This window comes from Camponotus floridanus, unplaced genomic scaffold (assembly GCF_003227725.1).
Source record: "Camponotus floridanus strain SB8 unplaced genomic scaffold, Cflo_v7.5 scaffold122, whole genome shotgun sequence".
Lineage (NCBI taxonomy): Eukaryota > Metazoa > Arthropoda > Insecta > Hymenoptera > Formicidae > Camponotus > Camponotus floridanus.
The window spans coordinates 131592-144290 of record NW_020229240.1 but is presented as its reverse complement, the minus strand read 5'-3'; the positions used below and the strand labels follow the sequence as shown (position 1 = coordinate 144290).

General features: G+C 50.4%; 2 protein-coding genes across 2 annotated transcripts; both read right to left on the bottom strand.

Moving 5' to 3' along the window:
* Nucleotides 1-9034: 9034 nt before the first annotated feature.
* Nucleotides 9035-9817, bottom strand: LOC112639961. The gene has a single exon (XM_025415536.1). It carries the CDS (start codon nt 9815-9817, stop codon nt 9035-9037), a length of 783 nt encoding a protein of 260 aa, XP_025271321.1.
* A 178-nt stretch (nt 9818-9995) lies between these two features.
* On the bottom strand, nt 9996-12418 carry LOC112639960. Its single transcript, XM_025415535.1, has 3 exons — nt 11685-12418; nt 10922-11618; nt 9996-10835 (listed from the first exon to the last, which is right to left on the bottom strand). Exons 1-3 carry the CDS (start codon nt 12416-12418, stop codon nt 9996-9998), a joined length of 2271 nt encoding a protein of 756 aa, XP_025271320.1.
* Nucleotides 12419-12699: the final 281 nt, after the last annotated feature.

Below are 12699 nucleotides of genomic sequence, written 5' to 3'. Positions count from 1 at the left end.
TTAACCGCCAACGAGCAAGGTTTATCCCTTGATCCGCCAGTCGAGATGTCCTGGTCACTAGGATCCGCCAGTTGAGCACCCCTGTGTCGTTAGGATCCACCGGTTGAGAGCCCCTGTGGTCCGAGGATCCGCCAGTTGAGAACCCCTATTGTTCGAGGATCCGCCGATTGAGCGCCACTGGATGGGATTTTCCGTGGACCGTTGTTGCGCAGTGACTGCGTCGTTGCGTCAGCCGTCTGCTACACTGTTTGCACGGTACACGAAACAAAGGGTAATTTGATACCCTTGTCGCCGCTATGCGTACGACTATCTTAACAGGCCTTTTTGCACTCAGCACAAAGAACTGCGTTTCCGACACTGATTCCTCTTTGTCGGCACGACGCCGCAAAGCCGCACTGCGGATTCGGCGTCGATTTCAATTTTCGCGTTGTTCGCGTACTCTAACGCGAACGCTGCTGTTACGCGATGTTTCGCGTAGGTGTCGATCTTTGTCTCGAGGTCCAGGATTCCGTCCGTCACCCGTGAGCCGGTTCCACGACCGATTTATTCCGCGGGGACACTAGGATATACCAGGATCGGGTTTCACAAGAAAGACTCTTTCGTTTAAAATATTAATTATAAATATATTCAAACCAAAGAATACATTCGCTCGATCGCGATAAGTTATAAAAACTTAAATGGTTTAACGTCCTCAGGACGGACACTCCTCGCTCTTATTAGTAAATTAATTATTATTATTATTAATTAATTACCACTAGGAAATTTTCCACTCGCAATACTCTACGATACTCGCGTAAACTGTGCGCAGTTTATTTAGTCGCGGAAAAGTCCGGCGAGACTGGCCCAGAGCGACGCTCCGCACGCTCTTTTATACGGTATCCCCACTCTCGGGCCGTTCCCACTCTTCGGACAAGCGCCGCCCACTTTTCGCTGGCGCCTGTAGTATGGCTTCCGCCGCAAGTGCATCGTTATACATTTTATGCACTTTTCTTATTAACTAAGCTTAAATTACTGCACCTCCGGGTGCGCTCGATATTCTACGACTCGGAGACGATTGTCCAGGAGTTTGCCCTTGTCGAACGTTTACACTTTTTACATGTCCTGCACTTTTTATATGCACCTTGTACACCTCTCGGTTTTCTATCTTATCCGACGTTCGGATATCTACACTTTCGAGTGTAGGATGTCTCTGGCAGTGGTTCGCAACGATTTGTGCAATTGCGCCTTCCAGATGCTCTTTGTACACCTGCACTTTTTAACTGCACTTTCTGCACTTTTCGCTGCGCAAGCTTATCCGCCGCTCGGATATCTACACTTTTGAATGTAGCGAGTGTATCTAGGCCGCCCGCGACTATTTGTACCACCGCGCCTGTTTTTCGCAGCCCGCTGTGCATCTGCGCTTTCTATCTACACCTACTACACTTTTCGCAGTTCTAGCGTATCCGTCGCTCGGATATCTACACTTTCGAGTGTATCGAGTGTGTTTAGGCCGTCCGCGACTATTCGTACCGCCGCGCCTGTTTTCCGCAACCCGCGGTGCATTTACACTTTTTATCTACACCTATTGCACTTTTCGCTGTGCTGACGTATCCCACGCTTGGATATCTACACTTTTAGGTGTATCAAGTGTCTCCAGGTTATCCGCGATTATTTATGCAATCGCGCCTTTTAGCTGCAACCCGTCATACACGTTTAGTTCCGCTATCTGTTTCCACGTGTTTTGACGCGTTTTTTATACTTGCTACGCGTTAGTTTATCCTAACCAAACTATATATATATATGTTTTCTAACCTAACTTATCTTTAATAGGTTAAAAATATTTTATTCGCCTAAAACATGGCAATACTGTGTATAAAGTATATATATCAACTTATCTCTAGTTTGTGCGACTTAACGCTTATTCTAACTTATTATTTCGTAAGTATATAATGTTTTAACAATTAATTAAATGATTATATATGTTTTATAGGTTAATGCGACTTAACGCTAATATCTAACCTAAAGTACGCTATCCGCGTGTTTATAACTAATCTTTTCTTTATTTTATAGCGCTATAGTACAGTTTTACTTAATCTAAACGCTATCTGTTTTTTATCGCCAGGATGGTTCCGGCTGAGGATCGTCGAAGTCATCCTTCTTCTCCTCCATCCGTTTGAGACGGATAACGGGTATTTTATCATCCTTCGGACCCGTTTTATAGATGATCTTGTCCGTCACCATTTTCACCGGAGATTTTAATCTGATCCAGCTGGTCGATGACGTGCGGGAAGTGTTGGCTGCTGGGCTCATCCTTCCTTCACTTTCTTTGTTCTGCGGTGTGCTGGCACTCAGGGGCTGGTCAGCCTCCGGCTGCAAGGTTAGGTTAGGTTGTGACCGGACGACGGAGAGATTTGACCTGTAAACAGGGTTCGGATCCTACCTCGGTCGATACGATCCTCACGGTCGCCAGTTCGTTTGTCCTCCAACGAACAAGGTTGTCGGGACACGGCAGCCTGATCCTGGTCCTTTGTCCTAGTGGAGCGGTGTCGGACGCAGCCGGATCCTCGGGTTGAGCGCCACTGCGGGTCACGGCCACCTAAACTACGCACTCTCACTGTTTACGGTAGCGTGGAAAAACCCAGCTACCTCACACCACTGCGCGCTCGCTGCGTACGGCCTTTGACAATGGCCGCGGCGTAACACTACGCGGTGTCGGGTTTCGCGCCGGCGCTCGCGCTCGACGCGTGATCCGTCGAATTCCGTTACCTACACGCTTCGCTCGCGAACTTTCGCTGCGCGCGCGTTCTAATCACCTTTTTCCTCTTCTTTTTCAGGATATCTCCAGGACCTTGCCGGAACAACCCGCGAAGCCGTCGAGGACCCACGGGTGAGGCTGGACGCCCTGCTGCGAGAAATTGCGAAGAGACCTTTGTCGGCGAATTAGTCTTCTCGGATCTGGAATCTCTGGATGCCTCGTCCGTTTTCCTACGTGGTCGCGGGATCGGGATCGAGGAAGTAATCACACTCGCAAGATCGATTATTCGATAAAAAATTATTTATTTAAATAAAATAAAATAATATTTATTTTATCGTCTACTCTCGCTATAACGCGTGATGAATGGAAGCGACGTTCGCACAATTCGCGAGACGTCGTTCGACGGGGTTTTAACGTCGGTTCTCGGTTCGCGCACACTCACCGCGTAATCAGCGATCGCGAGATCCTTACTAATTAACTCGGTGGCGGTAATCGCACTCTGAAGACGCGACGGACTTAACTTTCCACTATGTCGGTTGTCGCAAGCTCGTCGATGCTTTTACACTTTTCGAAGCTATCCCGGGGAAAGAGCCCAGAGCTCTCTCTGCAGCGGCTAATATAGCCTCCCCACTCTCGCACGGCGCTTCGCCCCACCGGGCGCTGGCTCCGCCCATCGCACCGCGTGCTGGAAATTCTAAGTCCCGCCGGGTGCGAAATTTTTCGAACTCGGAATTTCGAAAAACGCTTTCGGATCTACGCGTTTCGCGAGGTCCGCTATCGAATGCAAAGATAAAAAATTTTTCGAAAATTTTCCCAAAAATTTCGAATTTCGCGGTCAAACTTTGCGCGCCGACGTTTCGTGTCGAAATACGTCGGAAACATAACAAAAAATTTTTTCGAAATTTTTTGATGAAAATTTTCGAATTCGGAAAAATTATTTGACGCGCCGGCATTTCACGTCTCGACACGCCGAAAAACAAAATAAAAATTTTTCGAAAATTTTCGATGAAAATTCTCGAATTCGGAAAAGTTACTTTGCGCGCCGACGTTTCACGTCTAGGCGCGCCGAAAAACAAAATAAAAATTTTCCGAAAATTTTTGACGAAAATTTTCGAATTCGGCAAAATTACTTCGCGCGCCGACATTTCACGTCTAGACCCGCCGAAAAACAAAATAAAAAATTTAGGTGAAATTTGACACCTCTTCGCTGCACTTTGTGCACCGTGTGCACTCGCGCTCTAAACTAAATAAAACATCGCCGGATAACGGTGTCGGGACGCGTCTCTCGTCACGGCGAGTTATAATACAAAATAAAAGGTATCCGCTCGCTGCGGGTTCTAATCTACTTATAACATATACAGGGTGACCCATTTTAACTTAGGCAGCCAAATAACTCGAAAAATAAGCACACTACGAAAAAATGGTTAGAATCAAAATTTCGTCATTTCGAGGGAGACGTACAATGACGTTAAAATCAGCCCCCCCACCCCTCCCCCTGGGCGGTGAGGGGGGGCAAGTTTGAAATCTTAAATGGGAACCCCTATTTTTCATTGCATATTCTTGTAGCTTATCTCGAGAGCTTTCCAAAACACTATAATTAAGTACCTTTTTATTAAGTACTTTTTGAGTTATAAGGCTTGAAATAATTTCTTAATTTTACATAAACCATAAAATATCTAGTAAACCATTCATTTTTCGATTATCTTACCTTCATACTTTTATGTACAAAATAATGAGAGGAATCAATTGGTGTAAAGAAAACACATAGTTGTTTCTAAGAAAAAATATGTAATTTGCACTTAACAATTCCATATTTTTTCTTAAAAACAACTGTATGCTTTCTTTACACCAATTGATTCCTCTCATTATTTTGTACATAAAAGTATGAAGGTAAGATAATCGAAAAATGAATGGTTTACTAGATATTTTATGGTTTATGTTAATGGTTAAAATTAAGAAATTATTTCAAGCCTTATAACTCGAAAAGTACTTAATAAAAAGGTACTTAATTATAGTGTTTTGGAAAGCTCTCGAGATAAGCTACAAGAACATGCAATGAAAAATAGGGGTTCCCATTTAAGATTTCAAACTTGCCCCCCCTCACCGCCTAGAGGGAGGGGTGGGGGGACTGATTTTAACGTCATTGTACGTCCCCCTCGAAATGACGAAATTTTGATTCTAACCATTTTTTCGTAGTGTGCTTATTTTTCGAGTTATTTGGCTGCCTAAGTTAAAATGGGTCACCCTGTATATGCATTCGCGAGAGCGAATCCGCGCTCGTTGCGCGCGCGCGAGTCTGCGCACTGAGACGCAGATTCGCTCGCGACAACGAGGAAGAATTGCGAGAGGAGAGAGAGAGAGAAAACGATGCGTTTCGTGCGTCAACCGATCGCGATAAGTGTGTCCAACGTCGACGGTAAGACGCGCTCGATGAACGAGGAACCGCGAAAACACGGTAATCTGTTACCGACCGCGATTCGCTGCATAATCTGTGGTCCCTCTAATTGCGGTAAAACGAACGTGCTGATAAGCCTTTTGGAGAGTCCACACGGCGTGTGATTCGAGAACGTGTACGTTTACTCGAAATTGTTGCATCAACCTAAATATCGATATCTGGAGAAATTGTTGAAACCTATGCGGGATATCGGTTACTTCACGTATTCGAACAACGCCGACGTCATCCCACCTAGCGAGGCGTCGCCGAACTCGATATTCGTGTTCGACGACGTGGCCTGCAACAAACAGGACGTCGTGAAAGAATACTTCGCCATGGGGCGTCACGCGAAGATCGATTGTTCGACCTTATCTGTGCCAATCGTACGCTACATATCCAAACATCTGATACGCGACAACGTGAATCTATTGATACTCTTTAAGCAGGATGGCACTAATCTGAAACACAGCGATCACGTGAATACCGATATGTCGTACGAGGATTTTCACGCGCTGTGTCGCGCATGTTGGAAATACCGATACGGTTTTCTAGTGATCGACAAAGATAGCACGCTGCGCAACGGCAGATACAGACGAGGGTTCAATGATTACGCCGTGCCGTAGAGCGTCGCGAGCGTCGTCGCCGAGGATGAGTCAGTCTTCCCGAGACGGCGGCGATCGTAGAGGGGAGAGAGATAAGAGAAGGGGAAACGTCGAGGAACGACGTGCGATGACGAACGTCGACAGACGCGAGAAAACCGCGATAGAGATAGCGAGAACGCGCGCGTCGATTCGCAGGAAGCACAGAGCGTTGAAGACCGGAAGGATGGAGAGCGATAGCGCTCTGGAGACGCGTTTCAAACCGATCGTCGAACCGTTGCGACGCATCGCCGAGCGCGTCGAAGACGATTCCGCGCGAGGCGCGAGCGCGAGAGAGAAGGAACCGGTGAAGAGCGAGATCAACGAGACGTTCGCGCGAGGCGTCAAGAGAATAGAGGCGCCGGAGGAAGAGGAGGAGGACGATGAGGAAGAGACCGAGGAGAGCGCGTTACCGCCGCTGTCCGCGAAAGGATTCAAAGCTAAGCGATCTCGCCGTCTGAACGCGACAACTTCCACGCCCGTGGGAGCGTCGGACGCGTCTCCCGCGCAGCAGCGCGAATTCGCGAGCAGAGACCTCTTCGCGCAACCGCCCGTCGAGGAGACGTTCGAGACGAGCGACGACGTCTTCTTCGGATCGCCGGCGACGCTCGAAACGTCTATGAGACGGTCTCTGCGGACTCCTCGAGGGCGAGACATCTTGCGCGATCAATTGGGTCCGTTGGCGCGAAAGTACGTGGGCGCTCTTCTCAGCGGCGACGCGCCGAGCGATTTCGATCACGTTTACGGAGTCTACTTCGCCGACGCCGGCACTATGCTCGGAAACAAGCGATTCGACATAAGTACCGACGACGCGATATTCGTGGACGGAATCAGATACGCCGATACTCCCGGTCTGTACGAATTGATCTTGGCTGCAAACGCTGGAGAATCTGCAGGAGCTCGCCGCGACGAGGATCGAGACCGTCGAGGCGGAGAGATCGGCCTCGCGCGCGGTCGCCGACAAGCGACTGGGCGACCTGGAGAGCTCCGTCGAGACGAATCGGGCGAACGGGGACGCGTTGAGCAAACTGTTGCGCGAACTGGGGACCTCTGTCGCGCGACTCGAGGAGATCGACGAGAAAAGCGAGTGCGCGCCTTGGAGAGATCTCTGTCGCACGTGAACAACATAGCAGCGAACAACGAGAGAAATCGAGTCGCATTGAGCGGTCACGACAGAACGCTGCAGGAGTTGACGACGAAGGCGCTGACTTCCAACGCGAAATTGCGAGAACTGGACGCCGAGGTAGTGCGTCTGAGGAAAGACGCGAACGAACTTGCGAGGAGAATGGCCGCGACGACGACGACGGCGACGAAGGCGGCGGCGAAGGCGGCGGCGGCTGCGATTCCTAAGACGATCGATTCGAATAAGGTAGTCATACAACTGGGCGCTAAAACTCCTGATAAGCAACAGTCGAAGAGAGGGTAGAAAAAAATAGAGACGGCGAGATGAGCGCCGCGAAACGGAGACTTGTGAACGAGCTGCACGCGCCAGCGAGAAAGAACTTCCCCGCCGCCGCGTCACGGTGCGCGGATACGACGATCTGTGGCAAGCGGACGTCGTCGAGATGCGTCCTTATGCCGGACGGAACAGAGGCCACAATTACATACTCACCGTCATCGACGCTCTGAGCAAGTACGCGTGGGCGGTACCGCTCAAGAGAAAGAGCGGCGACGAGGTCGCTCGAGCCCTGTCGAGCGTGACGCGCGCCTCCGGACGTCGCCCGAGGAATCTGCAGACCGACAAAGGAAAGGAGTTCTACAACGCCGAGGTGCGAAGATTTGTAGATAGACACGGAATCAATCACTACTCGACGTATTCGGTGCTGAAAGCATCCCATCGTCGAGCGTTTCAATCGCACGCTCAAGAACTCGATGTGGAAGTACTTCACGCTGAACGGAACGTACAAGTGGCTCGATGCGCTGCCGCGTCTAATATCCGAGTACAACGCTCGAAAGCATAGAACCATCGGGATGCGTCCGATCGACGTGACGCCCGCTCAAGCGTCGAGACTCCTGTCGACGGTGTACAGCCACCCGAAGATCGCCGCTCCGGGAAAATTTCGACCGAACGATCCCGTGCGCGTGAGCAAGTACAAGACGCTGTTCGAGAAGAGATACACGCCGAATTGGACCGCGGAGATCTTCCGCGTAGCCGAGGTGCGAAGAACGAATCCCGCGACGTATCTGCTGAAGGATTCGCGCGGCAAGCCGATAGCCGGCGGATTCTACGAGCATGAGTTGCAGCGAGTCTCCGATCCCGACGTGTATCTCGTGGAGAGAGTGCTGCGCCGAAAGGGCGATGCGGTTCTCGTGAAGTGGCTGGGAATGGACAGGTCGCATAATTCGTAGATCGACAAAGCCGACATATTGTGACGAATATGCGTATATTTTCGCGTAATATTACAGACGAAAAGATACATCACGCGTATTGTAACGCGTCGCAACGAATATATATATTTGTAATATTAAAGATAAGAAAATACATCGCGCGTATTGTAACGCGTCGCAACGAACATATATACAGGGTGTCTGCTAAACATGCGGCAAAAATTCAGGGAGTGATTTATTGAATTATTTTAAGACTTTTTTGTTATCTAATGATTTTCGAAAAAATGCTTTGTTTCGAAAATAAAAGCAATAAAAGTTTTTTGACCAAATTGACGTTGATGAATTCTTTCGAAGGTTTTTCTATCAGGAACATTACGGTTGGGAAATCGTTCAATATACAATCGCCTAGCCTGTAACGAATTTCCGTCGGCAAGACCATACATGAAATGCATGTCAGTCATCTCAGCGTTCGTATAGCGATTCATGAACACTAACAAAAGTTTAACTATCAATGGCAAATAAACAAATTTTGTTATTGTTTTCAACATCTGTACTAGCTTGCTACGTTTATTTAGACTACGTTAATACTTGAAAAAAACCTGTATCGCCTGTTATCTATGGAATAAAAAATTGAATCAAAAAACTTTTATTGCTTTTATTATCGAAACAAAGCATTTTTTCGAAAATCATCAGATAACAAAAAAGTCTTAAAATAACCCAATAAATCACCCCTTGAATTTTTGCCGCATGTTTAGCAGACACCCTGTATATTGTATAACATTAAAGATAATAAAATACATTACGCATATCTATAAAATACATCACGCATATCTATAAAATACATCACGCATATCTATAAAAATACGTCGCATCGCGCTTAGGATCTATCCGCGCCTCTCCTCACAGAGGTATCCTGTAGTGCCCCCACGGCAGAGTGTCGGTCGAATCCGGCACGACGTAGCGCTTATCGTCGTACGGACTGAGCGCGACCTTCGACTCGCGCACGGTGTACACCTCGTGTAACTTGGATCTCAGGCACGACTGCTCGCGGGTCATTTCGATCTCGCGTCTCAGACAGCGCTCGTAATCGTCGAACGTCAGCGTTCTCGTGACGACGCTGCTCCTCACGCCCTTGCTCTTCTTAGTGTCGCCCCTACCCTCGACTCGCAACGCGTACATCTTCGCTCTGAGTCCGACGAACTCGAGCATGAGAGCGCCGTTGTTCTCGTCCTTCATCAGACCGAAAATCTTCTTATTCGCGCGCGGCACGCCGTAGGGATTGTCGATGGCGTAATCGCTCGTGTCGAATCTATCGATGTCGTGCTTCATTCGCTCGTACGCGTCCTCGCACTCTATGCTATAAATGAGACTGTCCGTATCGGTGTACAATATTTTACACTTATCGCCGTAGAGCGGCGACATGTATTCGTAGTGAAACGCGTACAGACGAATCTTGGATATATCGAGAATGGACATGCCTACGTAGATCGGTTTGTCGATCTTCGCCTCCAATTTGCGCAATTCCACGGCCATAAGATTCTCCGAGAATACGCTTCTACTGTGAAAATTCGGCTTGGAGATGAGCGTCTCGGCTCCGAATTGCCCGTCCCATCGAGTCGCGAGTCGAACGTCCACGCAATTGTGCACGTTCTCCATAGTCTTGCCGAAGACGGCGTTGTTCATCAACTTGTACAGATTCTTCTCGAAATCGTTACTCGCGTTAGTGCATAAACGCGTGTTAAGTTCAACGTATCCGCGTAACCACGACTGCGAGAAGCGCAGCGCGCGATGAATCCTAGTCAGACGCAGACCGTGACGAACGCACTGCTGCAGATTGCGATAGTGCGTGACGTATCGGCGCTTATCGCCACAGCGTGGCTAGGAGTTTGCTCTGCCGCTTCTCCGGCGGCTTATCGTGCGTGGGACAAAACGGTAGATCGGCGTGGGCATCGTGCGCGTCGGCCGGATAGTCGAGATCGACCTCGAGAATGTAGCCGACGGTCGAGTTCTCCGTCACGGACATCACGTCGAGACTCTCGAGATCGTCGACCCACTCGAATCGCTCGTACGGCAACGGCTGACACATCGCCCAACCGTACAGATTATTGATATCGAGATACATCAGATAGATCGACGGTCGCGACGGATCGTACGCGCTCATGTACTTGTTGTTTGCGCGAGCGTATCTGTTAGAGCACTGACTCAGACCGCCGCGTATTCCGCGTTCCACGAACATCATCATATCGATATCGGTGAGCAGCTCGAAACGGACCCCCGTGTACTTAAGCATCGCGTCCCACGTGTATCCCGGTAGCGTGAAGTAGTACGCGGGATCTAAACCGTAGCTCTCCAAACAAGCGGCGCGAAAATTTTCGAACACGTCCGCGAGCAGAAGAACGTTGGTCTTCAGATAGAGATCGCTGTACTCGCCCAGGGTTTCGACGCTAAATCGCTTCCAGACGCGCGTCGCGTGCGCGTAATCGCTCTCCGATACGATATCGCCGGTCAGAGAACTATAGAAGGACTCGCGCGGCGGGAGACGCGTCGCCCGCAATCTCTCGACGCTGTCGACGTATTCGTACGGAAACACGCCCTTGCGCGTGAGAAGCCGGAAGTCGTCGTCCGAGAGATCGCGAAACTCGCCTCGCGCGATCGTCAGTTTGCTCGTCGAGATATGACGCCAGCTTATCGAGACCGGCGCCTAAAAACTTGAACGAATCGTAATTTGACGTATCTGGAACGCGCGGCGTTTCCCCCGTCTCCCTCCGCCGCCGCGGTATCTCGAACGGTCTTCGAGAAAGCTATGTATGATTCCTTTGTCACCGGCAACAACTCGATGCTGCCAGGATACGCTAACGCGTCCTTGATAATGAAGTGCGCGTCGTAACCCGATAGATTGTGAAAGAATACGAGTATGACGTAGGGGTCCTTGTAATTCAAATTACACGCGGAATGCGCCGAACCTCTGAAGCGGCCGGTCAAGTGACAGTGATCGCGCACGCGAGCGTCATCGGCCTCGAACGGTCTCTCGCACGCGTAACAGCGCGACGCGCTCGTGAATATCTCCCGCTCATCCGGCGTCAGATCCGCCATTGGTACCACGGCGTCGAGGGCGACCTTCGCGCGAAGCGCCAGATCGCGTAACTCGCGCACGAACCACGCGACGCAATTCTCGCCGCGATAAGATCCGTATGCCGACGCGGCGTCGTCGAAGGAGCAACGCGTGTAATAGGCCACGCTGTGAACTCTGTGATGCTGAACGATCCTCGTATTTTTAGTTCTCCCGCCCTTGTCCTTCTCCTTCCTCTTCAACGCGCACTCCAGATCGGCGTACACCGCGAACGGAATTCGCTCTTTTCTCGAATGATCGAACTCCAACCACCTGTCGTCCTCACCGGGAAGAACGATCGCGCAATCGTTCAGCTTGCCGCAATCCTCGCTGTGCGCCGACAGCTTCTCGCTCGTGCGAAAGTAATGCATGCATCTGAGAAAATACGGAATAAACGTTAGCTCAATATTTCGCTCTCGCTCGCCGAGATCGAACGCTCACCGATCGCACACGTGCGTGCTGTGCTGTCGCTTGCTCAACTGCGAGCCGATCAGACGAGACAGATTTCGGATATAGGCGAAATGCCCGACCGCGTTATCCTCGCGCGTCGCATCGCTCAGATACAGCAGATTGACGTGTCTCTCCCTCTTTCGATCCGTCAGACGAAGAGGGACGATGCGAATTCCGCTACCACCGTCCTTCTCGCGTTGTCTGTCTCCGACGATGTATACGTTCACCGATATATCGTTCAGACGCTCGAACCGTCCGATTCCGTTCAAAGTCATAAGTAACTTCGAGCTCTTCAGATTCAACACCTCGGAGTAATGCGGATATCGCGAGCTTCTCTCGCAATTCTTATCGACGGGGTACAGAGCGACTACCACCGACCACGCGAAATACGCCTCGTCGTCGGATCGCACGTTGACCACCGCTCTCTTCATCTGAATCTCTCGCGGTACTCGCACGTGGCATCCCGCCCGCATGGGATTGTACACGTTCACGTTCACCGTTAGATCGAGTATGCGCGACAGAGCCCATCCGCTGTCGCGCTCTTGAAACACCTCCAAAGACGCGACGGTATCGCCAACGACGCGAGTATCGTACCACTCGCGCAGATCCGTCATGGGTAGAAGGGGATGGTTTCTCGTGGCGATCGTCTTAACGGCGGTTTTATCGCCCGACACGAATTCTCCGTTGAACGTCGTGTTCGCCTTAACGCTGCGATATCGGCCCATGACGTCGCGCACGCGGCGGAGCATGGTGTCCCTCGCGTCCTCGAAAAATCTCAGAGGTTCGATGTAATCGAGATTTATCACCGCGCCGGTCAACACACGTCTCTTGAAAGCCGTCTCGACCTCGGACCACGAGAATCCCTCGCGCGACTCGACCGCTACCGCCGTCGCCGTCGTCCTCGCGTCTCGCGACACCCGCACCCTCGCGCTCGAAGCGTCGCCGTAGATCGTTCCTTGTGCCGATCACTCGCAGGATTCGGGCGACCAGAGAGGTCCTCGCCCCC